General features: G+C 38.4%; 2 protein-coding genes across 10 annotated transcripts in view; one reads left to right on the top strand and one right to left on the bottom strand.

Moving 5' to 3' along the window:
* The window catches only part of rufy1 (RUN and FYVE domain containing 1), a 49885-nt gene extending 48458 nt beyond the window's left edge, over window positions 1–1427 (top strand). For all 5 annotated transcript variants that reach the window (XM_089135028.1, XM_089135030.1, XM_089135029.1 and 2 more), the window contains 2 exons: window positions 199–276; window positions 356–1427. In XM_089135028.1, the coding sequence (XP_088991154.1) occupies window positions 199–276; window positions 356–496 (219 nt within the window). In that variant the 3' untranslated portion in view covers window positions 497–1427. The remainder of the gene's footprint in view (window positions 1–198; window positions 277–355) is intronic.
* Window positions 1428–1492: 65 nt separating this feature from the next.
* Window positions 1493–27731, bottom strand: part of hnrnph1 (heterogeneous nuclear ribonucleoprotein H1) — a 44463-nt gene continuing 18224 nt past the window's right edge. For all 5 annotated transcript variants that reach the window (XM_089135033.1, XM_089135032.1, XM_039649245.2 and 2 more), the window contains exon 11: window positions 1493–2149. Coding sequence is in view for 3 of the 5 variants with exons in the window: in XM_089135032.1 (XP_088991158.1) it covers window positions 2046–2149 (104 nt within the window). In the remaining 2 variants the exon portion in view is untranslated. The remainder of the gene's footprint in view (window positions 2150–27731) is intronic.

Below are 27731 nucleotides of genomic sequence, written 5' to 3'. Positions count from 1 at the left end.
ATGTTTTTATGGAAACTGAAAATTTGATGAATAGAAAGTTCAAAAGAACAGCATTTATTTGAAATATTTTGTTACATCATAAATGTCTTTACTGTCACTTTTGATCAATTTAATGCATCCTTTCCGAATAAAACGTCATTCTTTCAAAGGTAACTTCCAGTATGATAATGGCGATTGATGTTGTAATATCTGCTCTAGGGTCAGGCTTGGCTAAAAGACGACGAAGCTACACAGTGCAAACAGTGCCAAAAAGAATTCTCAATCGCTCGGAGAAAAGTGAGTGAAGTTCTACTCTGTCGATCACTATGTCTCAGTCCTTTGGCGAGTAACTCCATTCTTGTGTTTCTGTTTAAAGCACCATTGCAGGAACTGTGGAGACATCTACTGCAGCAACTGTTCCAGTAATGAGCTGGCTTTGCCCTCGTACCCCAGACCCGTCCGCGTGTGTGACGTCTGCCATTCCCTTCTGCTCCAGAGGAGCTCCAGCGCCTCCTGACACTGATTCACGTCTCTGCCGATCATGTGTGTGAAACTGCAGGCCAGCTCTAATAATCCACTCTTGATCTCTTTGTATTTTTAACACTTATGCATTCATTTCTTGTGGCACCAATGGCTTCTGTTTGACTAAACCTATTGATTGTTGCAAAATCATATGCAATGTTTCTTGGACAGGAAGACACTAGGATAAATGACTGTATTTATAATGATAAATAGGGAGCAAACTAACACTTAGAAGCCTTTCAGATGTTCACCAAGAGAGAAGGTAGAAGAATTATTTTTTGATACTCTTGGTGCTTTTTAGGCTTTAGTTGTGTCTCTTATCAAAACAGGACTGAATGTCATTTGTAACGGTTTTGTAAATTCTGATTAGTGTCAAATTTAATGAGACAAAGCATTGGTGAATTATAATGTTTTTTAGCGTACATGTGCTTGTGCTATAAAGATTTAATCCACAAACTGTCTTACAAACACATACTAGAGCTCACCTCAGTCAAAATGAGGCCAGTTATCATACGTCAGTGGGTATGTGTGAATTATTAAAGAAAATGTATCAACCATTCATAAAACAAACTTTCAAATGCAAACATTTTGGTTTAGTAAACAACTTGAACATTTATATTGCTTGTGTCACAGATGAGGCTCAAAGTCTAAATGATTTTTTCTTGTCCAGGGGTAAAGTTACATTATCTTATGCAAGACTAAAGCGTAAATGGATTGTATTTTCATTTCAACTTTTTTTGCTCTTACCAGTCAAATTTTCGTAAGGCTCTCTGAAGACAAAATGTATATTTTAGATTGTATGTCAGTTTTCTGTGTTGTACCCTCTCTCGTCTCCTGTTCTGTTCATGAAGCTGTAATGAAGTCTCTGGAGATTTTATAGAATTGTGTATGGTTTAATAAACACTGCTCTTTGAAGTATGAAGACATGAGGAATTAAAACATTTGTCCACTGAAATCACAGGTGATACATTTTTTTTTTGGGGGGGGGGGGAGCAAATGCAAACGCTTTTCCAAATGCAAACAGTAACATGCATCTAAATGAAACCCCTTCACTTCCCACCATACTTTAAAATAATACACTTTTTTTTTACCTTTTAAACTTTTCAGCCTGGATTAAGCATTAAGTACATGCAAAACACCTTTGCTGGAGCAAAAAGTTTAAGATACGATGTGCTACATTCGCTGACAGAGTGAAACCTCCATGTGCAAAGACGTCAACCTGTACTAAAGGCTTTGATAAAGTTGGCCTATAGTATCCTGAAACGAGGAAACAAAAATCACCTCTTTTTATACTTGACTGTAAACAGAATTACAGGCACCTCTCCAGTGTGATACATGGGCTGTCACATTTCAGCATAAATTACTAACTCTAGGAAAAGAATTTTCCTCAACCAGGTCAACAGGGAAAAATAAATGTACTTGTGTAAAGCTCAGAAACAGAACTTAGAAGGGAGCAAGGAACAAAGAACAAACAAACGAAAGACGACACTGTTCAAATTAAGGTTTGTCATGGATAATGAACCAGCTATGAAACCCCCGGAGGCCTACATCCCCCAGCCTCCCCCCATGCCGCTGCCGAGGCCGTTCATTCCCATGGATCCACGGCTTCCTCCGCCATAGTAACTGCTGCCCATGCCGCCCTGATTACCTGACAGGAGGGAGAAATACACATTTTAGCACCAGGGAGTTCTTAGTGGAAATCAAACACCATTTCTACTATGATTCTCAAGGCCCAGTCACATGACAAGCGATGCAACTTCGTCATTTTAAGTTGCTTAAAGGAGTAGTTCACTTAAAAAAAAAATGTTTGCTGATAATTTACAATGGCTTAAATGCTGCGTGGAATCTCAATATCTCAGCTCAGGAAGGGTCTAGAGCCTCCATTTTTGCACTCAGGTCTAAGTCTCTTGGTCCTCTATCAGAATCCAGAGTTTTGAGAAGATTGGAGAAACTTAATTTTTCGCCCAAAAATGAAAAAAAAAAACGAAAGGGGTAACACTGTCGGTTTTTTTTCGGGTCGAAATTTTTAATTTCTATATCTCAGCTCTGGAAGGGTCTAGAGCCTCCATTTTTGCACTCAGGTCAAAGTCTCACAGCCCTCTATCATAATCCAGAGTTTTGAGAAGATTGGAGAAACTTAATTTTTCGCCCGAAAACGAAAAAAATGAAAGGGGTAACACTGTCGTTTTTTTTTCTGGTCGAAATTTTGAATTTCGATATCTCAGCTCTGGAAGGGTCTAGAGCCTCCATTTTTGCACTCAGGTCAAAGTCTCGTGGCCCTCTATCAGAATCCAGAGTTTTGAGAAGATTGGAGAAACTTAATTTTTCGCCCAAAAATGAAAAAAAAAAAACGAAAGGGGTAACACTGTCGGTTTTTTTTCGGGTCGAAATTTTTAATTTCTATATCTCAGCTCTGGAAGGGTCTAGAGCCTCCATTTTTGCACTCAGGTCAAAGTCTCACAGCCCTCTATCATAATCCAGAGTTTTGAGAAGATTGGAGAAACTTAATTTTTCGCCCGAAAACGAAAAAAATGAAAGGGGTAACACTGTCGTTTTTTTTTCTGGTCGAAATTTTGAATTTCGATATCTCAGCTCTGGAAGGGTCTAGAGCCTCCATTTTTGCACTCAGGTCAAAGTCTCGTGGCCCTCTATCATAATCCAGAGTTTTGAGAAGATTGGAGAAACTTAATTTTTCGCCCAAAAATGAAAAAAAAACGAAAGGGGTAACACTGTCGTTTTTTTTTCGGGTCGAAATTTTGAATTTCGATATCTCAGCTCTGGAAGGGTCTAGAGCCTCCATTTTTGCACTCAGGTCAAAGTCTCGCGGCCCTCTATCAGAATCCAGAGTTTTGAGAAGATTGGAGAAACTTAATTTTTCGCCCAAAAACGAAAAAAAAAAAAACGAATGGGGTAACACTGTCGTTTTTTTTTCGGGTCGAAATTTTGAATGTTGATATCTCAGCTCTGGAAGGGTCTAGAGCCTCCATTGTTGCACTCAGTTCAAAGTCTCGTGGCCCTCTATCAGAATCCAGAGTTTTGAGAAGATTGGAGAAACTTAATTTTTCGCCCAAAAATGAAAAAAAACGAAAGGGGTAACACTGTCGTTTTTTTTTTCGGGTCGAAATTTTGAATTTCGATATCTCAGCTCTGGAAGGGTCTAGAGCCTCCATTTTTGCACTCAGGTCAAAGTCTAACAGCCCTCTATCATAATCCAGAGTTTTGAGAAGATTGGAGAAACTTAATTTTTCGCCCAAAAATGAAAAAAAACGTAAGGGGTAACACTGTCGTTTTTTTTTTCGGGTCGAAATTTTGAATTTCGATATCTCAGCTCTGGAAGGGTCTAGAGCCTCCATTTTTGCACTCAGGTCAAAGTCTCACAGCCCTCTATCATAATCCAGAGTTTTGAGAAGATTGGAGAAACTTAATTTTTCGCCCAAAAATGAAAAAAAACGAAAGGGGTAACACTGTCGTTTTTTTTTCGGGTCGAAATTTTGAATTTCGATATCTCAGCTCTGGAAGGGTCTAGATCATCCATTTTTGCACTCAGGTCAAAGACTCACATCCCTCTATCATAATCCAGAGTTTTGAGAAGATTGGAGAAACTTAATTTTTCGCCCAAAAATGAAAAAAAACGTAAGGGGTAACACTGTCGTTTTTTTTTCGGGTCGAAATTTTGAATTTCGATATCTCAGCTCAGGAAGGGTCTAGATCATCCATTTTTGCACTCAGGTCAAAGTCTCACAGCCCTCTATCATAATCCAGAGTTTTGAGAAGATTGGAGAAACTTAATTTTTCACCCAAAAATGAAAAAAAAAAAACGAAAGGGGTAACACTGTCGTTTTTTTTTTCGGGTCGAAATTTTGAATTTCGATATCTCAGCTCTGGAAGGGTCTAGAGCCTCCATTTTTGCACTCAGGTCAAAGTCTAACAGCCCTCTATCATAATCCAGAGTTTTGAGAAGATTGGAGAAACTTAATTTTTCGCCCAAAAATGAAAAAAAACGTAAGGGGTAACACTGTCGTTTTTTTTTCGGGTCGAAATTTTGAATTTCGATATCTCAGCTCTGGAAGGGTCTAGAGCCTCCATTTTTGCACTCAGGTCAAAGTCTCACAACCCTCTATCATAATCCAGAGTTTTGAGAAGATTGGAGAAACTTAATTTTTCGCCCAAAAATGAAAAAAAACGAAAGGGGTAACACTGTCGTTTTTTTTTCGGGTCGAAATTTTGAATTTCGATATCTCAGCTCTGGAAGGGTCTAGAGCCTCCATTTTTGCACTCAGTTCAAAGTCTCGTGGCCCTCTATCAGAATCCAGAGTTTTGAGAAGATATGAGAAACTTAATTTTTCGCCCAAAAATGAAAAAAAAACGAAAGGGGTAACACTGTCGTTTTTTTTTCGGGTCGAAATTTTGAATTTCAATATCTCAGCTCTGGAAGGGTCTAGATCATCCACTTTTGCACTCAGGTCAAAGTCTCACAGCCCTCTATCATAATCCAGAGTTTTGAGAAGATTGGAGAAACTTAATTTTTCGCCCAAAAATGAAAAAAAAACGAAAGGGGTAACACTGTCGTTTTTTTTTCGGGTCGAAATTTTGAATTTCGATATCTCAGCTCTGGAAGGTTCTAGATCATCCATTTTTGCACTCAGGTCAAAGTCTCACAGCCCTCTATCAGAATCCAGAGTTTTGAGAAGATTGGAGAAACTTAATTTTTCGCCCGAAAACGAAAAAAAACGAAAGGGGTAACACTGTCGTTTTTTTTTCGGGTCGAAATTTTGAATTTCGATATCTCAGCTCTGGAAGGGTCTAGAGCCTCCATTTTTGCACTCAGGTCAAAGTCTCACAGCCCTCTATCATAATCCAGAGTTTTGAGAAGATTGGAGAAACTTAATTTTTCGCCCGAAAACGAAAAAAAACGAAAGGGGTAACACTGTCGTTTTTTTTTCGGGTCGAAATTTTGAATTTCGATATCTTAGCTCTGGAAGGGTCTAGAGCCTCCATTTTTGCACTCAGGTCAAAGTCTCGTGGCCCTCTATCATAATCCAGAGTTTTAAAAAGATTGGAGAAACTTAATTTTTCGCCCGAAAACGGAAAAAACGAAAGGAGTAACACTGTCATTTTTTTTTTCGGGTCGAAATTTTGAATGTTGATATCTCAGCTCTGGAAGGGTCTAGATCATCCATTTTTGCACTCAGGTCAAAGTCTCACAGCCCTCTATCAGAATCCAGAGTTTTGAGAAGATTGGAGAAACTTAATTTTTCGCCCGAAAACGAAAAAAAACGTAAGGGGCAACACTGTCGGTTTTTTTTCGGGTCGAAATTTTGAATTTCGATATCTCAGCTCTGGAAGGGTCTAGAGCCTCCATTTTTGCACTCAGGTCAAAGTCTCGCGGCCCTCTATCAGAATCCAGAGTTTTGAGAAGATTGGAGAAACTTAATTTTTCGCCCAAAAACGAAAAAAAAAAAAACGAATGGGGTAACACTGTCGTTTTTTTTTCGGGTCGAAATTTTGAATGTTGATATCTCAGCTCTGGAAGGGTCTAGAGCCTCCATTGTTGCACTCAGTTCAAAGTCTCGTGGCCCTCTATCAGAATCCAGAGTTTTGAGAAGATTGGAGAAACTTAATTTTTCGCCCAAAAATGAAAAAAAACGAAAGGGGTAACACTGTCGTTTTTTTTTCGGGTCGAAATTTTGAATTTCGATATCTCAGCTCTGGAAGGGTCTAGATCATCCATTTTTGCACTCAGGTCAAAGTCTCACAGCCCTCTATCATAATCCAGAGTTTTGAGAAGATTGGAGAAACTTAATTTTTCGCCCAAAAATGAAAAAAAACGAAAGGGGTAACACTGTCGTTTTTTTTTTCGGGTCGAAATTTTGAATTTCGATATCTCAGCTCTGGAAGGGTCTAGAGCCTCCATTTTTGCACTCAGGTCAAAGTCTAACAGCCCTCTATCATAATCCAGAGTTTTGAGAAGATTGGAGAAACTTAATTTTTCGCCCAAAAATGAAAAAAAACGTAAGGGGTAACACTGTCGTTTTTTTTTTCGGGTCGAAATTTTGAATTTCGATATCTCAGCTCTGGAAGGGTCTAGAGCCTCCATTTTTGCACTCAGGTCAAAGTCTCACAGCCCTCTATCATAATCCAGAGTTTTGAGAAGATTGGAGAAACTTAATTTTTCGCCCAAAAATGAAAAAAAACGAAAGGGGTAACACTGTCGTTTTTTTTTCGGGTCGAAATTTTGAATTTCGATATCTCAGCTCTGGAAGGGTCTAGATCATCCATTTTTGCACTCAGGTCAAAGTCTCACAGCCCTCTATCATAATCCAGAGTTTTGAGAAGATTGGAGAAACTTAATTTTTCGCCCAAAAATGAAAAAAAAAAACCGAAAGGGGTAACACTGTCGTTTTTTTTTCGGGTCGAAATTTTGAATTTCGATATCTCAGCTCAGGAAGGGTCTAGATCATCCATTTTTGCACTCAGGTCAAAGTCTCACAGCCCTCTATCATAATCCAGAGTTTTGAGAAGATTGGAGAAACTTAATTTTTCACCCAAAAATGAAAAAAAAAACGAAAGGGGTAACACTGTCGTTTTTTTTTTCGGGTCGAAATTTTGAATTTCGATATCTCAGCTCTGGAAGGGTCTAGAGCCTCCATTTTTGCACTCAGGTCAAAGTCTAACAGCCCTCTATCATAATCCAGAGTTTTGAGAAGATTGGAGAAACTTAATTTTTCGCCCAAAAATGAAAAAAAACGTAAGGGGTAACACTGTCGTTTTTTTTTCGGGTCGAAATTTTGAATTTCGATATCTCAGCTCTGGAAGGGTCTAGAGCCTCCATTTTTGCACTCAGGTCAAAGTCTCACAACCCTCTATCATAATCCAGAGTTTTGAGAAGATTGGAGAAACTTAATTTTTCGCCCAAAAATGAAAGAAAACGAAAGGGGTAACACTGTCGTTTTTTTTTCGGGTCGAAATTTTGAATTTCGATATCTCAGCTCTGGAAGGTTCTAGATCATCCATTTTTGCACTCAGTTCAAAGTCTCGTGGCCCTCTATCAGAATCCAGAGTTTTGAGAAGATATGAGAAACTTAATTTTTCGCCCAAAAATGAAAAAAAACGAAAGGGGTAACACTGTCGTTTTTTTTTCGGGTCGAAATTTTGAATTTCAATATCTCAGCTCTGGAAGGGTCTAGATCATCCACTTTTGCACTCAGGTCAAAGTCTCACAGCCCTCTATCATAATCCAGAGTTTTGAGAAGATTGGAGAAACTTAATTTTTCGCCCAAAAATGAAAAAAAACGAAAGGGGTAACACTGTCGTTTTTTTTTCGGGTCGAAATTTTGAATTTCGATATCTCAGCTCTGGAAGGTTCTAGATCATCCATTTTTGCACTCAGGTCAAAGTCTCACAGCCCTCTATCATAATCCAGAGTTTTGAGAAGATTGGAGAAACTTAATTTTTCGCCCGAAAACGAAAAAAAACGAAAGGGGTAACACTGTCGTTTTTTTTTCGGGTCGAAATTTTGAATTTCGATATCTTAGCTCTGGAAGGGTCTAGAGCCTCCATTTTTGCACTCAGGTCAAAGTCTCGTGGCCCTCTATCATAATCCAGAGTTTTGAGAAGATTGGAGAAACTTAATTTTTCGCCCGAAAACGGAAAAAACGAAAGGAGTAACACTGTCATTTTTTTTTTCGGGTCGAAATTTTGAATGTTGATATCTCAGCTCTGGAAGGGTCTAGATCATCCATTTTTGCACTCAGGTCAAAGTCTCACAGCCCTCTATCAGAATCCAGAGTTTTGAGAAGATTGGAGAAACTTAATTTTTCGCCCGAAAACGAAAAAAAACGAAAGGGGCAACACTGTCGGTTTTTTTTCGGGTCGAAATTTTGAATTTCGATATCTCAGCTCTGGAAGGGTCTAGAGCCTCCATTTTTGCACTCAGGTCAAAGTCTCGCGGCCCTCTATCAGAATCCAGAGTTTTGAGAAGATTGGAGAAACTTAATTTTTCGCCCAAAAACGAAAAAAAAAAAAAAACGAATGGGGTAACACTGTCGTTTTTTTTTCGGGTCGAAATTTTGAATGTTGATATCTCAGCTCTGGAAGGGTCTAGAGCCTCCATTGTTGCACTCAGTTCAAAGTCTCGTGGCCCTCTATCAGAATCCAGAGTTTTGAGAAGATTGGAGAAACTTAATTTTTCGCCCAAAAATGAAAAAAAACGAAAGGGGTAACACTGTCGTTTTTTTTTCGGGTCGAAATTTTGAATTTCGATATCTCAGCTCTGGAAGGGTCTAGATCATCCATTTTTGCACTCAGGTCAAAGTCTCACAGCCCTCTATCATAATCCAGAGTTTTGAGAAGATTGGAGAAACTTAATTTTTCGCCCAAAAATGAAAAAAAACGAAAGGGGTAACACTGTCGTTTTTTTTTCGGGTCGAAATTTTGAATTTCGATATCTCAGCTCTGGAAGGGTCTAGATCATCCATTTTTGCACTCAGGTCAAAGTCTCAAAGCCCTCTATCATAATCCAAAGTTTTGCTAAGATTGGAGAAACTTAATTTTTCGCCCAAAAATGAAAAAAAAACGAAAGGGGTAACACTGTCGTTTTTTTTTTCGGGTCGAAATTTTGAATTTCGATATCTCAGCTCTGGAAGGGTCTAGAGCCTCCATTTTTGCACTCAGGTCAAAGTCTAACAGCCCTCTATCATAATCCAGAGTTTTGAGAAGATTGGAGAAACTTAATTTTTCGCCCAAAAATGAAAAAAAACGTAAGGGGTAACACTGTCGTTTTTTTTTTCGGGTCGAAATTTTGAATTTCGATATCTCAGCTCTGGAAGGGTCTAGAGCCTCCATTTTTGCACTCAGGTCAAAGTCTCACAGCCCTCTATCATAATCCAGAGTTTTGAGAAGATTGGAGAAACTTAATTTTTCACCCAAAAATGAAAAAAAACGAAAGGGGTAACACTGTCGTTTTTTTTTCGGGTCGAAATTTTGAATTTCGATATCTCAGCTCTGGAAGGGTCTAGATCATCCATTTTTGCACTCAGGTCAAAGACTCACAGCCCTCTATCATAATCCAGAGTTTTGAGAAGATTGGAGAAACTTAATTTTTCGCCCAAAAATGAAAAAAAAAACGTAAGGGGTAACACTGTCGTTTTTTTCTCGGGTCGAAATTTTGAATTTCGATATCTCAGCTCTGGAAGGGTCTAGATCATCCATTTTTGCACTCAGGTCAAAGTCTCACAGCCCTCTATCATAATCCAGAGTTTTGAGAAGATTGGAGAAACTTAATTTTTCGCCCAAAAATGAAAAAAAAAAACCAAAAGGGGTAACACTGTCGTTTTTTTTTCGGGTCGAAATTTTGAATTTCGATATCTCAGCTCAGGAAGGGTCTAGATCATCCATTTTTGCACTCAGGTCAAAGTCTCACAGCCCTCTATCATAATCCAGAGTTTTGAGAAGATTGGAGAAACTTAATTTTTCACCCAAAAATGAAAAAAAAAACGAAAGGGGTAACACTGTCGTTTTTTTTTTCGGGTCGAAATTTTGAATTTCGATATCTCAGCTCTGGAAGGGTCTAGAGCCTCCATTTTTGCACTCAGGTCAAAGTCTAACAGCCCTCTATCATAATCCAGAGTTTTGAGAAGATTGGAGAAACTTAATTTTTCGCCCAAAAATGAAAAAAAAACGTAAGGGGTAACACTGTCGTTTTTTTTTCGGGTCGAAATTTTGAATTTCGATATCTCAGCTCTGGAAGGGTCTAGAGCCTCCATTTTTGCACTCAGGTCAAAGTCTCACAACCCTCTATCATAATCCAGAGTTTTGAGAAGATTGGAGAAACTTAATTTTTCGCCCAAAAATGAAAAAAAACGAAAGGGGTAACACTGTCGTTTTTTTTTCGGGTCGAAATTTTGAATGTTGATATCTCAGCTCTGGAAGGGTCTAGAGCCTCCATTTTTGCACTCAGTTCAAAGTCTCGTGGCCCTCTATCAGAATCCAGAGTTTTGAGAAGATATGAGAAACTTAATTTTTCGCCCAAAAATGAAAATAAAACGAAAGGGGTAACACTGTCGTTTTTTTTTCGGGTCGAAATTTTGAATTTCAATATCTCAGCTCTGGAAGGGTCTAGATCATCCACTTTTGCACTCAGGTCAAAGTCTCACAGCCCTCTATCATAATCCAGAGTTTTGAGAAGATTGGAGAAACTTAATTTTTCGCCCAAAAATGAAAAAAAACGAAAGGGGTAACACTGTCGTTTTTTTTTTCGGGTCGAAATTTTGAATTTCGATATCTCAGCTCTGGAAGGTTCTAGATCATCCATTTTTGCACTCAGGTCAAAGTCTCACAGCCCTCTATCAGAATCCAGAGTTTTGAGAAGATTGGAGAAACTTAATTTTTCGCCCGAAAACGAAAAAAAACGAAAGGGGTAACACTGTCGTTTTTTTTTCGGGTCGAAATTTTGAATTTCGATATCTCAGCTCTGGAAGGGTCTAGAGCCTCCATTTTTGCACTCAGGTCAAAGTCTCACAGCCCTCTATCATAATCCAGAGTTTTGAGAAGATTGGAGAAACTTAATTTTTCGCCCAAAAATGAAAAAAAAACGAAAGGGGTAACACTGTCGTTTTTTTTTTCGGGTCGAAATTTTGAATTTCGATATCTCAGCTCTGGAAGGGTCTAGATCATCCATTTTTGCACTCAGGTCAAAGACTCACAGCCCTCTATCATAATCCAGAGTTTTGAGAAGATTGGAGAAACTTAATTTTTCGCCCAAAAATGAAAAAAAAAACGTAAGGGGTAACACTGTCGTTTTTTTCTCGGGTCGAAATTTTGAATTTCGATATCTCAGCTCTGGAAGGGTCTAGATCATCCATTTTTGCACTCAGGTCAAAGTCTCACAGCCCTCTATCATAATCCAGAGTTTTGAGAAGATTGGAGAAACTTAATTTTTCACCCAAAAATGAAAAAAAAACGAAAGGGGTAACACTGTAGTTTTTTTTTTCGGGTCGAAATTTTGAATTTCGATATCTCAGAACTGGAAGGGTCTAGAGCCTCCATTTTTGCACTCAGGTCAAAGTCTAACAGCCCTCTATCATAATCCAGAGTTTTGAGAAGATTGGAGAAACTTAATTTTTCGCCCAAAAATGAAAAAAAACGTAAGGGGTAACACTGTCGTTTTTTTTTCGGGTCGAAATTTTGAATTTCGATATCTCAGCTCTGGAAGGGTCTAGAGCCTCCATTTTTGCACTCAGGTCAAAGTCTCACAACCCTCTATCATAATCCAGAGTTTTGAGAAGATTGGAGAAACTTAATTTTTCGCCCAAAAATGAAAAAAAACGAAAGGGGTAACACTGTCGTTTTTTTTTCGGGTCGAAATTTTGAATGTTGATATCTCAGCTCTGGAAGGGTCTAGAGCCTCCATTTTTGCACTCAGTTCAAAGTCTCGTGGCCCTCTATCAGAATCCAGAGTTTTGAGAAGATATGAGAAACTTAATTTTTCGCCCAAAAATGAAAAAAAACGAAAGGGGTAACACTGTCGTTTTTTTTTCGGGTCGAAATTTTGAATTTCAATATCTCAGCTCTGGAAGGGTCTAGATCATCCACTTTTGCACTCAGGTCAAAGTCTCACAGCCCTCTATCATAATCCAGAGTTTTGAGAAGATTGGAGAAACTTAATTTTTCGCCAAAAAATGAAAAAAAACGAAAGGGGTAACACTGTGGGTTTTTTTTCGGGTCGAAATTGTGAATGTTGATATCTCAGCTCTGGAAGGGTCTAGAGCCTCCATTTTTGCACTCAGTTCAAAGTCTCGTGGCCCTCTATCAGAATCCAGAGTTTTGAGAAGATATGAGAAACTTAATTTTTCGCCCAAAAATGAAAAAAAAACGAAAGGGGTAACACTGTCGTTTTTTTTTCGGGTCGAAATTTTGAATTTCAATATCTCAGCTCTGGAAGGGTCTAGATCATCCACTTTTGCACTCAGGTCAAAGTCTCACAGCCCTCTATCATAATCCAGAGTTTTGAGAAGATTGGAGAAACTTAATTTTTCGCCCAAAAATGAAAAAAAAACGAAAGGGGTAACACTGTCGTTTTTTTTTCGGGTCGAAATTTTAAATTTCGATATCTCAGCTCTGGAAGGTTCTAGATCATCCATTTTTGCACTCAGGTCAAAGTCTCACAGCCCTCTATCAGAATCCAGAGTTTTGAGAAGATTGGAGAAACTTAATTTTTCGCCCGAAAACGAAAAAAAACGAAAGGGGTAACACTGTCGTTTTTTTTTTCGGGTCGAAATTTTGAATTTCGATATCTCAGCTCAGGAAGGGTCTAGATCATCCATTTTTGCACTCAGGTCAAAGACTCACAGCCCTCTATCATAATCCAGAGTTTCGAGAAGATTGGAGAAACTTAATTTTTCGCCCAAAAATGAAAAAAAAAACGTAAGGGGTAACACTGTCGTTTTTTTTTCGGGTCGAAATTTTGAATTTTGATATCTCAGCTCTGGAAGGGTCTAGATCATCCATTTTTGCACTCAGGTCAAAGACTCACAGCCCTCTATCATAATCCAGAGTTTTGAGAAGATTGGAAAAACTTAATTTTTCACCCAAAAATGAAAAAAAAAAACGAAAGGGGTAACACTGTCGTTTTTTTTTCGGGTCGAAATTTTGAATTTCGATATCTCAGCTCTGGAAGGGTCTAGAGCCTCCATTTTTGCACTCAGGTCAAAGTCTAACAGCCCTCTATCATAATCCAGAGTTTTGAGAAGATTGGAGAAACTTAATTTTTCGCCCAAAAATGAAAAAAAACGTAAGGGGTAACACTGTCGTTTTTTTTTTCGGGTCGAAATTTTGAATTTCGATATCTCAGCTCTGGAAGGGTCTAGAGCCTCCATTTTTGCACTCAGATCAAAGTCTCACAGCCCTCTATCATAATCCAGAGTTTTGAGAAGATTGGAGAAACTTAATTTTTCGCCCAAAAATGAAAAAAAAACCGAAAGGGGTAACACTGTCGTTTTTTTTTCGGGTCGAAATTTTGAATTCCGATATCTCAGCTCTGGAAGGGTCTAGAGCCTCCATTTTTGCACTCAGGTCAAAGTCTCACAGCCCTCTATCATAATCCAGAGTTTTGAGAAGATTGGAGAAACTTAATTTTTCGCCCGAAAATGAAAAAAAACGAAAGGGGTAACACTGTCGTTTTTTTTTCGGGTCGAAATTTTGAATGTTAATATCTCAGCTCTGGAAGGGTCTAGAGCCTCCATTTTTGCACTCAGGTCAAAGTCTCACAGCCCTCTATCATAATCCAGAGTTTTGAGAAGATTGGAGAAACTTAATTTTTCGCCCGAAAATGAAAAAAAACGAAAGGGGTAACACTGTCGTTTTTTTTTCGGGTCGAAATTTTGAATGTTAATATCTCAGCTCTGGAAGGGTCTAGAGCCTCCATTTTTGCACTCAGTTCAAAGTCTCGTGGCCCTCTATCAGAATCCAGAGTTTTGAGAAGATATGAGAAACTTAATTTTTCGCCCAAAAATGAAAAAAAACGAAAGGGGTAACACTGTCGTTTTTTTTTTCGGGTTGAAATTTTGAATTTCGATATCTCAGCTCTGGAAGGGTCTAGATCATCCATTTTTGCACTCAGGTCAAAGTCTCACAGCCCTCTATCATAATCCAGAGTTTTGAGAAGATTGGAGAAACTTAATTTTTCGCCCAAAAATGAAAAAAACGAAAGGGGTAACACTGTCGTTTTTTTTTCGGGTCGAAATTTTGAATTTCGATATCTCAGCTCTGGAAGGTTCTAGATCATCCATTTTTGCACTCAGGTCAAAGTCTCACAGCCCTCTATCATAATCCAGAGTTTTGAGAAGATTGGAGAAACTTAATTTTTCGCCCAAAAATGAAAAAAAACGAAAGGGGTAACACTGTCGTTTTTTTTTCGGGTCGAAATTTTGAATTTCAATATCTCAGCTCTGGAAGGTTCTAGATCATCCATTTTTGCACTCAGGTCAAAGTCTCACAGCCCTCTATCATAATCCAGAGTTTTGAGAAGATTGGAGAAACTTAATTTTTCGCCCGAAAACGAAAAAAAACGAAAGGGGTAGGGTTAGACCCCTTTCGTTTTTTTCCGTTTTCGGGCGAAAAATTAAGTTTCTCCACTGTCGTTTTTTTTTTCGGGTCGAAATTTTAAATTTTGATATCTAAGCTCTGTAAGGGTCTATATCATCCATTTTTGCACTCAGGTCAAAGTCTCACAGCCCTCTAGCATAATCCAGAGTTGTGAAAAGATTGGAGAAACTTAATTTTTCGCCCAAAAATGAAAAAAAACGAAAGGGGTAACACTGTCGTTTTTTTTCGGGTCGAAATTTTGAATTTCGATATCTCAGCTCTGGAAGGGTCTAGATCATCCATTTTTGTACTCAGGTCAAAGTCTCACAGCCCTCTATCATAATCCAGAGTTTTGAGAAGATTGGAGAAACTTAATTTTTCGCCCGAAAACGAAAAAAAACGAAAGGGGTAACACTGTCGTTTTTTTCGGGTCGAAATTTTGAATGTTGATATCTCAGCTCTGGAAGGGTCTAGAGCCTCCATTTTTGCACTCAGTTCAAAGTCTCGTGGCCCTCTATCAGAATCCAGAGTTTTGAGAAGATATGAGAAACTTAATTTTTCGCCCAAAAATGAAAAAAAACGAAAGTGGTAACACTGTCGTTTTTTTCGGGTCGAAATTTTGAATTTTGATATCTCAGCTCTGGAAGGGTCTAGATCATCCATTTTTGCACTCAGGTCAAAGTCTCACAGCCCTCTATCATAATCCAGAGTTTTGAGAAGATTGGAGAAACTTAATTTTTCGCCCGAAAACGAAAAAAAAACGAAATCGGGTCGAAATTTTGAATGTTGATATCTCAGCTCTGGAAGGGTCTAGAGCATGGGTCACCAAACTAAGGCCCGCGGGCCGAATCAGGCCCGCCACACCCCTTTGACTGGCCCCCCAACCCCTCTGCCCCCCACTACTTGAACCGGCAATCCCCAAAAGTCGTCATGGCCTATTTTTTTAAATTGCTTTTTGGAAAATAATAACATGTCTGCATTTGGTATTTTGTTGTTTATTGAGCATGCTCACCTGGATAGGCATAAGAGCTGACTAGTTCTATTACTCATGTTGTTGTTATAATTTCAATGTTTATTTATTTATTTTATAGGCCTATTTATTTGACCTTTATTAAGTGCTGTACACAATTATTATAAATAGTAACAGGCCTACCTATAATTTATAATTTTTCATTCATCCTTACCAGTGCCACTCACCTCAACTAGGCAGATGTTTCTTACCTTGACAGGTTTGATGTTATTTGTATTCGAAAATAAATAAATGGAAAATATGTGGTATTTCAAATTAAAACAAAGTGTGAAGACTCGATTACTACTTTTGCAAACAACTATTAATGATAAACAAATATGGCTGTGCCAGGCTAGTAATCTCTACTATGAGGCCTGCTGGTGGTCAGTTTGGTCTTGGTCACACAATTCTATTTTATATAGCCCCGGCCCCCCATCACAGTCAGGAACGATAATGTGGCCCCCAGAGAAAAAAGTTTGGTGACCCCTGGTCTAGAGCCTCCATTTTTGCACTCAGTTCAAAGTCTCGTGGCCCTCTATCAGAATCCAGAGTTTTGAGAAGATATGAGAAACTTAATTTTTCGCCCAAAAATGAAAAAAAACGAAAGGGGTAACACTGTCGTTTTTTTTTTCGGGTCGAAATTTTGAATTTCAATATCTCAGCTCTGGAAGGGTCTAGATCATCCACTTTTGCACTCAGGTCAAAGTCTCACAGCCCTCTATCATAATCCAGAGTTTTGAGAAGATTGGAGAAACTTAATTTTTCGCCCGAAAACGAAAAAAAACGAAAGGGGTAACACTGTCGTTTTTTTTTTCGGTTTGAAATTTTGAATTTCGACATCTCAGCTCTGGAAGGGTCTAGATCATCCATTTTTGCACTCAGGTCAAAGACTCACAGCCCTCTATCATAATCCAGAGTTTCGAGAAGATTGGAGAAACTTAATTTTTCGCCTAAAAATAAAAAAAAAACGTAAGGGGTAACACTGTCGTTTTTTTTTCGGGTCGAAATTCTGAAATTTGATATCTCAGCTCTGGAAGGGTCTAGATCATCCATTTTTGCACTCAGGTCAAAGACTCACAGCCCTCTATCATAATCCAGAGTTTTGAGAAGATTGGAGAAACTTAATTTTTCACCCAACAATGAAAAAAAACGAAAGGGGTAACACTGTCGTTTTTTTTTTCGGGTCGAAATTTTGAATTTCGATATCTCAGCTCTGGAAGGGTCTAGAGCCTCAATTTTTGCACTCAGGTCAAAGTCTAACAGCCCTCTATCATAATCCAGAGTTTTGAGAAGATTGGAGAAACTTAATTTTTCGCCCAAAAATGAAAAAAAACGTAAGGGGTAACACTGTCGTTTTTTTTTTCGGGTCGAAATTTTGAATGTTAATATCTCAGCTCTGGAAGGGTCTAGAGCCTCCATTTTTGCACTCAGGTCAAAGTCTCACAGCCCTCTATCAGAATCCAGAGTTTTGAGAAGATTGGAGAAACTTAATTTTTCGCCCGAAAACGAAAAAAAACGAAAGGGGTAACACTGTCGTTTTTTTTTTCGGGTCGAAATTTTGAATTTCGATATCTCAGCTCAGGAAGGGTCTAGATCATCCATTTTTGCACTCAGGTCAAAGACTCACAGCCCTCTATCATAATCCAGAGTTTCGAGAAGATTGGAGAAACTTAATTTTTCGCCCAAAAATGAAAAAAAAAACGTAAGGGGTAACACTGTCGTTTTTTTTTCGGGTCGAAATTTTGAATTTTGATATCTCAGCTCTGGAAGGGTCTAGATCATCCATTTTTGCACTCAGGTCAAAGACTCACAGCCCTCTATCATAATCCAGAGTTTTGAGAAGATTGGAAAAACTTAATTTTTCACCCAAAAATGAAAAAAAAAAACGAAAGGGGTAACACTGTCGTTTTTTTTTCGGGTCGAAATTTTGAATTTCGATATCTCAGCTCTGGAAGGGTCTAGAGCCTCCATTTTTGCACTCAGGTCAAAGTCTAACAGCCCTCTATCATAATCCAGAGTTTTGAGAAGATTGGAGAAACTTAATTTTTCGCCCAAAAATGAAAAAAAACGTAAGGGGTAACACTGTCGTTTTTTTTTTCGGGTCGAAATTTTGAATTTCGATATCTCAGCTCTGGAAGGGTCTAGAGCCTCCATTTTTGCACTCAGATCAAAGTCTCACAGCCCTCTATCATAATCCAGAGTTTTGAGAAGATTGGAGAAACTTAATTTTTCGCCCAAAAATGAAAAAAAAACCGAAAGGGGTAACACTGTCGTTTTTTTTTCGGGTCGAAATTTTGAATTCCGATATCTCAGCTCTGGAAGGGTCTAGAGCCTCCATTTTTGCACTCAGGTCAAAGTCTCACAGCCCTCTATCATAATCCAGAGTTTTGAGAAGATTGGAGAAACTTAATTTTTCGCCCGAAAATGAAAAAAAACGAAAGGGGTAACACTGTCGTTTTTTTTTCGGGTCGAAATTTTGAATGTTAATATCTCAGCTCTGGAAGGGTCTAGAGCCTCCATTTTTGCACTCAGGTCAAAGTCTCACAGCCCTCTATCATAATCCAGAGTTTTGAGAAGATTGGAGAAACGTAATTTTTCGCCCGAAAATGAAAAAAAACGAAAGGGGTAACACTGTCGTTTTTTTTTCGGGTCGAAATTTTGAATGTTAATATCTCAGCTCTGGAAGGGTCTAGAGCCTCCATTTTTGCACTCAGTTCAAAGTCTCGTGGCCCTCTATCAGAATCCAGAGTTTTGAGAAGATATGAGAAACTTAATTTTTCGCCCAAAAATGAAAAAAAACGAAAGGGGTAACACTGTCGTTTTTTTTTTCGGGTTGAAATTTTGAATTTCGATATCTCAGCTCTGGAAGGGTCTAGATCATCCATTTTTGCACTCAGGTCAAAGTCTCACAGCCCTCTATCATAATCCAGAGTTTTGAGAAGATTGGAGAAACTTAATTTTTCGCCCAAAAATGAAAAAAACGAAAGGGGTAACACTGTCGTTTTTTTTTCGGGTCGAAATTTTGAATTTCGATATCTCAGCTCTGGAAGGTTCTAGATCATCCATTTTTGCACTCAGGTCAAAGTCTCACAGCCCTCTATCATAATCCAGAGTTTTGAGAAGATTGGAGAAACTTAATTTTTCGCCCAAAAATGAAAAAAAACGAAAGGGGTAACACTGTCGTTTTTTTTTTCGGGTCGAAATTTTGAATTTCAATATCTCAGCTCTGGAAGGTTCTAGATCATCCATTTTTGCACTCAGGTCAAAGTCTCACAGCCCTCTATCATAATCCAGAGTTTTGAGAAGATTGGAGAAACTTAATTTTTCGCCCGAAAACGAAAAAAAACGAAAGGGGTAGGGTTAGACCCCTTTCGTTTTTTTCCGTTTTCGGGCGAAAAATTAAGTTTCTCCACTGTCGTTTTTTTTTTCGGGTCGAAATTTTAAATTTTGATATCTAAGCTCTGTAAGGGTCTATATCATCCATTTTTGCACTCAGGTCAAAGTCTCACAGCCCTCTAGCATAATCCAGAGTTGTGAAAAGATTGGAGAAACTTAATTTTTCGCCCAAAAATGAAAAAAAACGAAAGGGGTAACACTGTCGTTTTTTTTCGGGTCGAAATTTTGAATTTCGATATCTCAGCTCTGGAAGGGTCTAGATCATCCATTTTTGTACTCAGGTCAAAGTCTCACAGCCCTCTATCATAATCCAGAGTTTTGAGAAGATTGGAGAAACTTAATTTTTCGCCCGAAAACGAAAAAAAACGAAAGGGGTAACACTGTCGTTTTTTTCGGGTCGAAATTTTGAATGTTGATATCTCAGCTCTGGAAGGGTCTAGAGCCTCCATTTTTGCACTCAGTTCAAAGTCTCGTGGCCCTCTATCAGAATCCAGAGTTTTGAGAAGATATGAGAAACTTAATTTTTCGCCCAAAAATGAAAAAAAACGAAAGGGGTAACACTGTCGTTTTTTTCGGGTCGAAATTTTGAATTTTGATATCTCAGCTCTGGAAGGGTCTAGATCATCCATTTTTGCACTCAGGTCAAAGTCTCACAGCCCTCTATCATAATCCAGAGTTTTGAGAAGATTGGAGAAACTTAATTTTTCGCCCGAAAACGAAAAAAAAACGAAATCGGGTCGAAATTTTGAATGTTGATATCTCAGCTCTGGAAGGGTCTAGAGCATGGGTCACCAAACTAAGGCCCGCGGGCCGAATCAGGCCCGCCACACCCCTTTGACTGGCCCCCCAACCCCTCTGCCCCCCACTACTTGAACCGGCAATCCCCAAAAGTCGTCATGGCCTATTTTTTTAAATTGCTTTTTGGAAAATAATAACATGTCTGCATTTGGTATTTTGTTGTTTATTGAGCATGCTCACCTGGATAGGCATAAGAGCTGACTAGTTCTATTACTCATGTTGTTGTTATAATTTCAATGTTTATTTATTTATTTTATAGGCCTATTTATTTGACCTTTATTAAGTGCTGTACACAATTATTATAAATAGTAACAGGCCTACCTATAATTTATAATTTTTCATTCATCCTTACCAGTGCCACTCACCTCAACTAGGCAGATGTTTCTTACCTTGACAGGTTTGATGTTATTTGTATTCGAAAATAAATAAATGGAAAATCTGTGGTATTTCAAATTAAAACAAAGTGTGAAGACTCGATTACTACTTTTGCAAACAACTATTAATGATAAACAAATATGGCTGTGCCAGGCTAGTAATCTCTACTATGAGGCCTGCTGGTGGTCAGTTTGGTCTTGGTCACACAATTCTATTTTATATAGCCCCGGCCCCCCATCACAGTCAGGAACGATAATGTGGCCCCCAGAGAAAAAAGTTTGGTGACCCCTGGTCTAGAGCCTCCATTTTTGCACTCAGTTCAAAGTCTCGTGGCCCTCTATCAGAATCCAGAGTTTTGAGAAGATATGAGAAACTTAATTTTTCGCCCAAAAATGAAAAAAAACGAAAGGGGTAACACTGTCGTTTTTTTTTCGGGTCGAAATTTTGAATTTCAATATCTCAGCTCTGGAAGGGTCTAGATCATCCACTTTTGCACTCAGGTCAAAGTCTCACAGCCCTCTATCATAATCCAGAGTTTTGAGAAGATTGGAGAAACTTAATTTTTCGCCCGAAAACGAAAAAAAACGAAAGGGGTAACACTGTCGTTTTTTTTTTCGGTTTGAAATTTTGAATTTCGACATCTCAGCTCTGGAAGGGTCTAGATCATCCATTTTTGCACTCAGGTCAAAGACTCACAGCCCTCTATCATAATCCAGAGTTTCGAGAAGATTGGAGAAACTTAATTTTTCGCCTAAAAATAAAAAAAAAACGTAAGGGGTAACACTGTCATTTTTTTTTCGGGTCGAAATTCTGAAATTTGATATCTCAGCTCTGGAAGGGTCTAGATCATCCATTTTTGCACTCAGGTCAAAGACTCACAGCCCTCTATCATAATCCAGAGTTTTGAGAAGATTGGAGAAACTTAATTTTTCACCCAACAATGAAAAAAAACGAAAGGGGTAACACTGTCGTTTTTTTTTTCGGGTCGAAATTTTGAATTTCGATATCTCAGCTCTGGAAGGGTCTAGAGCCTCCATTTTTGCACTCAGGTCAAAGTCTCACAGCCCTCTATCATAATCCAGAGTTTTGAGAAGATTGGAGAAACTTAATTTTTCGCCCGAAAATGAAAAAAAACGAAAGGGGTAACACTGTCGTTTTTTTTTCGGGTCGAAATTTTGAATGTTAATATCTCAGCTCTGGAAGGGTCTAGAGCCTCCATTTTTGCACTCAGTTCAAAGTCTCGTGGCCCTCTATCAGAATCCAGAGTTTTGAGAAGATATGAGAAACTTAATTTTTCGCCCAAAAATGAAAAAAAACGAAAGGGGTAACACTGTCGTTTTTTTTTTCGGGTTGAAATTTTGAATTTCGATATCTCAGCTCTGGAAGGGTCTAGATCATCCATTTTTGCACTCAGGTCAAAGTCTCACAGCCCTCTATCATAATCCAGAGTTTTGAGAAGATTGGAGAAACTTAATTTTTCGCCCAAAAATGAAAAAAACGAAAGGGGTAACACTGTCGTTTTTTTTTCGGGTCGAAATTTTGAATTTCAATATCTCAGCTCTGGAAGGTTCTAGATCATCCATTTTTGCACTCAGGTCAAAGTCTCACAGCCCTCTATCATAATCCAGAGTTTTGAGAAGATTGGAGAAACTTAATTTTTCGCCCAAAAATGAAAAAAAACGAAAGGGGTAACACTGTCGGTTTTTTTTCGGGTCGAAATTTTGAATTTCAATATCTCAGCTCTGGAAGGTTCTAGATCATCCATTTTTGCACTCAGGTCAAAGTCTCACAGCCCTCTATCATAATCCAGAGTTTTGAGAAGATTGGAGAAACTTAATTTTTCGCCCAAAAATGAAAAAAAACGTAAGGGGTAACACTGTCGTTTTTTTTTTCGGGTCGAAATTTTGAATGTTGATATCTCAGCTCTGGAAGGGTCTAGAGCCTCCATTTTTGCACTCAGTTCAAAGTCTCGTGGCCCTCTATCAGAATCCAGAGTTTTGAGAAGATATGAGAAACTTAATTTTTCGCCCAAAAATGAAAAAAAACGAAAGGGGTAACACTGTCGTTTTTTTCGGGTCGAAATTTTGAATTTTGATATCTCAGCTCTGGAAGGGTCTAGATCATCCATTTTTGCACTCAGGTCAAAGTCTCACAGCCCTCTATCATAATCCAGAGTTTTGAGAAGATTGGAGAAACTTAATTTTTCGCCCGAAAACGAAAAAAAAAACGAAATCGGGTCGAAATTTTGAATGTTGATATCTCAGCTCTGGAAGGGTCTAGAGCATGGGTCACCAAACTAAGGCCCGCGGGCCGAATCAGGCCCGCCACACCCCTTTGACTGGCCCCCCAACCCCTCTGCCCCCCACTACTTGAACCGGCAATCCCCAAAAGTCGTCATGGCCTATTTTTTTAAATTGCTTTTTGGAAAATAATAACATGTCTGCATTTGGTATTTTGTTGTTTATTGAGCATGCTCACCTGGATAGGCATAAGAGCTGACTAGTTCTATTACTCATGTTGTTGTTATAATTTCAATGTTTATTTATTTATTTTATAGGCCTATTTATTTGACCTTTATTAAGTGCTGTACACAATTATTATAAATAGTAACAGGCCTACCTATAATTTATAATTTTTCATTCATCCTTACCAGTGCCACTCACCTCAACTAGGCAGATGTTTCTTACCTTGACAGGTTTGATGTTATTTGTATTCGAAAATAAATAAATGGAAAATCTGTGGTATTTCAAATTAAAACAAAGTGTGAAGACTCGATTACTACTTTTGCAAACAACTATTAATGATAAACAAATATGGCTGTGCCAGGCTAGTAATCTCTACTATGAGGCCTGCTGGTGGTCAGTTTGGTCTTGGTCACACAATTCTATTTTATATAGCCCCGGCCCCCCATCACAGTCAGGAACGATAATGTGGCCCCCAGAGAAAAAAGTTTGGTGACCCCTGGTCTAGAGCCTCCATTTTTGCACTCAGTTCAAAGTCTCGTGGCCCTCTATCAGAATCCAGAGTTTTGAGAAGATATGAGAAACTTAATTTTTCGCCCAAAAATGAAAAAAAACGAAAGGGGTAACACTGTCGTTTTTTTTTCGGGTCGAAATTTTGAATTTCAATATCTCAGCTCTGGAAGGGTCTAGATCATCCACTTTTGCACTCAGGTCAAAGTCTCACAGCCCTCTATCATAATCCAGAGTTTTGAGAAGATTGGAGAAACTTAATTTTTCGCCCGAAAACGAAAAAAAATGAAAGGGGTAACACTGTCGTTTTTTTTTTCGGTTTGAAATTTTGAATTTCGACATCTCAGCTCTGGAAGGGTCTAGATCATCCATTTTTGCACTCAGGTCAAAGACTCACAGCCCTCTATCATAATCCAGAGTTTCGAGAAGATTGGAGAAACTTAATTTTTCGCCTAAAAATAAAAAAAAAACGTAAGGGGTAACACTGTCATTTTTTTTTCGGGTCGAAATTCTGAAATTTGATATCTCAGCTCTGGAAGGGTCTAGATCATCCATTTTTGCACTCAGGTCAAAGACTCACAGCCCTCTATCATAATCCAGAGTTTTGAGAAGATTGGAGAAACTTAATTTTTCACCCAACAATGAAAAAAAACGAAAGGGGTAACACTGTCGTTTTTTTTTTCGGGTCGAAATTTTGAATTTCGATATCTCAGCTCTGGAAGGGTCTAGAGCCTCAATTTTTGCACTCAGGTCAAAGTCTAACAGCCCTCTATCATAATCCAGAGTTTTGAGAAGATTGGAGAAACTTAATTTTTCGCCCAAAAATGAAAAAAAACGTAAGGGGTAACACTGTCGTTTTTTTTTTCGGGTCGAAATTTTGAATGTTAATATCTCAGCTCTGGAAGGGTCTAGAGCCTCCATTTTTGCACTCAGGTCAAAGTCTCACAGCCCTCTATCATAATCCAGAGTTTTGAGAAGATTGGAGAAACTTAATTTTTCGCCCGAAAATGAAAAAAAACGAAAGGGGTAACACTGTCGTTTTTTTTTCGGGTCGAAATTTTGAATGTTAATATCTCAGCTCTGGAAGGGTCTAGAGCCTCCATTTTTGCACTCAGTTCAAAGTCTCGTGGCCCTCTATCAGAATCCAGAGTTTTGAGAAGATATGAGAAACTTAATTTTTCGCCCAAAAATGAAAAAAAACGAAAGGGGTAACACTGTCGTTTTTTTTTTCGGGTTGAAATTTTGAATTTCGATATCTCAGCTCTGGAAGGGTCTAGATCATCCATTTTTGCACTCAGGTCAAAGTCTCACAGCCCTCTATCATAATCCAGAGTTTTGAGAAGATTGGAGAAACTTAATTTTTCGCCCAAAAATGAAAAAAACGAAAGGGGTAACACTGTGGTTTTTTTTTCGGGTCGAAATTTTGAATTTCAATATCTCAGCTCTGGAAGGTTCTAGATCATCCATTTTTGCACTCAGGTCAAAGTCTCACAGCCCTCTATCATAATCCAGAGTTTTGAGAAGATTGGAGAAACTTAATTTTTCGCCCAAAAATGAAAAAAAACGAAAGGGGTAACACTGTCGGTTTTTTTTCGGGTCGAAATTTTGAATTTCAATATCTCAGCTCTGGAAGGTTCTAGATCATCCATTTTTGCACTCAGGTCAAAGTCTCACAGCCCTCTATCATAATCCAGAGTTTTGAGAAGATTGGAGAAACTTAATTTTTCGCCCGAAAACGGAAAAAAACGAAAGGGGTAGACCCCTTTCGTTTTTTTCCGTTTTCGGGCGAAAAATTAAGTTTCTCCACTGTCGTTTTTTTTTTCGGGTCGAAATTTTAAATTTTGATATCTAAGCTCTGTAAGGGTCTATATCATCCATTTTTGCACTCAGGTCAAAGTCTCACAGCCCTCTAGCATAATCCAGAGTTGTGAAAAGATTGGAGAAACTTAATTTTTCGCCCAAAAATGAAAAAAAACGAAAGGGGTAACACTGTCGTTTTTTTTCGGGTCGAAATTTTGAATTTCGATATCTCAGCTCTGGAAGGGTCTAGATCATCCATTTTTGTACTCAGGTCAAAGTCTCACAGCCCTCTATCATAATCCAGAGTTTTGAGAAGATTGGAGAAACTTAATTTTTCGCCCGAAAATGAAAAAAAACGAAAGGGGTAACACTGTCGTTTTTTTTCGGGTCGAAATTTTGAATGTTGATATCTCAGCTCTGGAAGGGTCTAGATCATCCATTTTTGCACTCAGGTCAAAGTCTCACAGCCCTCTAGCATAATCCAGAGTTGTGAGAAGATATGAGAAACTTAATTTTTCGCCCAAAAATGAAAAAAAACGAAAGGGGTAACACTGTCGTTTTTTTCGGGTCGAAATTTTGAATTTTGATATCTCAGCTCTGGAAGGGTCTAGATCATCCATTTTTGCACTCAGGTCAAAGTCTCACAGCCCTCTATCATAATCCAGAGTTGTGAGAAGATTGGAGAAACTTAATTTTTCGCCCAAAAATGAAAAAAAACGAAAGGGGTAACACTGTCGTTTTTTTTCGGGTCGAAATTTTGAATTTCGATATCTCAGCTCTGGAAGGGTCTAGATCATCCATTTTTGCACTCAGGTCAAAGTCTCACAGCCCTCTATCATAATCCAGAGTTTTGAGAAGATTGGAGAAACTTAATTTTTCGCCCGAAAACGAAAAAAAAACGAAATCGGTTTGAAATTTTGAATTTCGACATCTCAGCTCTGGAAGGGTCTAGAGCCTCCATTTTTGCACTCAGATCAAAGTCTCACAGCCCTCTATCATAATCCAGAATTTTGAGAAGATTGGAGAAACTTAATTTTTTGCCCAAAAATGAAAAAAAAAACGAAAGGGGTAACACTGTCGTTTTTTTGGGTCGAAATTTTGAATTTTGATATCTCAGCTCTGGAAGGGTCTAGAGCCTCCATTTTTGCACTCAGATCAAAGTCTCACAGCCCTCTATCATAATCCAGAATTTTGAGAAGATTGGAGAAACTTAATTTTTTGCCCAAAAATGAAAAAAAAAACGAAAGGGGTAACACTGTCGTTTTTTTGGGTCGAAATTTTGAATTTTGATATCTCAGCTCTGGAAGGGTCTAGATCATCCATTTTTGCACTCAGGTCAAAGTCTCACAGCCCTCTATCATAATCCAGAGTTTTGAGAAGATTGGAGAAACTTAATTTTTCGCCCAAAAATGAAAAAAAACGAAAGGGGTAACACTGTCGTTTTTTTTTCGGGTCGAAATTTTGAATTTCGATATCTCAGCTCTGGAAGGTTCTAGATCATCCATTTTTGCACTCAGGTCAAAGTCTCACAGCCCTCTATCATAATCCAGAGTTTTGAGAAGATTGGAGAAACTTAATTTTTCGCCCGAAAACGAAAAAAAACGAAAGGGGTAACACTGTCGTTTTTTTTCGGGTCGAAATTTTGAATTTCGATATCTCAGCTCTGGAAGGGTCTAGAGCCTCCATTTTTGCACTCAGGTCAAAGTCTCACAGCCCTCTATCATAATCCAGAGTTTTGAGAAGATTGGAGAAACTTAATTTTTCGCCCGAAAACGAAAAAAACGAAAGGGGTAACACTGTCGTTTTTTTTTCGGGTCGAAATTTTGAATTTCGATATCTTAGCTCTGGAAGGGTCTAGAGCCTCCATTATGCACTCAGGTAAAAGTCTCGTGGCCCTCTATCATAATCCAGTTTTGAGAAGATTGGAGAAACTTAATTTTTCGCCCAAAAATGAAAAAAAACGTAAGGGGTAACACTGTCGTTTTTTTTTCGGGTCGAAATATTGAATTTCGATATCTCAGCTCTGGAAGGGTCTAGAGCCTCCATTTTTGCACTCAGGTCAAAGTCTCACAGCCCTCTATCATAATCCAGAGTTTTGAGAAGATTGGAGAAACTTAATTTTTCGCCCAAAAATGAAAAAAAACGAAAGGGGTAACACTGTCGTTTTTTTTTCGGGTCGAAATTTTGAATTCCGATATCTCAGCTCTGGAAGGGTCTAGAGCCTCCATTTTTGCACTCAGGTCAAAGTCTCATAGCCCTCTATCATAATCCAGAATTTTGAGAAGATTGGAGAAACTTAATTTTTCGCCCAAAAATGAAAAAAAACGAAAGGGGTAACACTGTCGTTTTTTTTCGGGTCGAAATTTTGAATTTCGATATCTCAGCTCTGGAAGGGTCTAGATCATCCATTTTTGCACTCAGGTCAAAGTCTCACAGCCCTCTATCATAATCCAGAGTTTTGAGAAGATTGGAGAAACTTAATTTTTCGCCCGAAAACGAAAAAAAACGAAAGGGGTAACACTGTCGTTTTTTTTTCGGGTCGAAATTTTGAATGTTAATATCTCAGCTCTGGAAGGGTCTAGAGCCTCCATTTTTGCACTCAGTTCAAAGTCTCGTGGCCCTCTATCAGAATCCAGAGTTTTGAGAAGATATGAGAAACTTAATTTTTCGCCCAAAAATGAAAAAAAAACGAAAGGGGTAACACTGTCGTTTTTTTTTTCGGGTTGAAATTTTGAATTTCGATATCTCAGCTCTGGAAGGGTCTAGATCATCCATTTTTGCACTCAGGTCAAAGTCTC

The sequence above is a fragment of the Pimephales promelas genome, chromosome 9 (genome assembly GCF_988280905.1).
Source record: "Pimephales promelas chromosome 9, fPimPro1.hap1.1, whole genome shotgun sequence".
Taxonomy (NCBI): Eukaryota; Metazoa; Chordata; class Actinopteri; order Cypriniformes; family Leuciscidae; genus Pimephales; species Pimephales promelas.
This window is presented reverse-complemented; position numbering and strand designations above follow the sequence as displayed.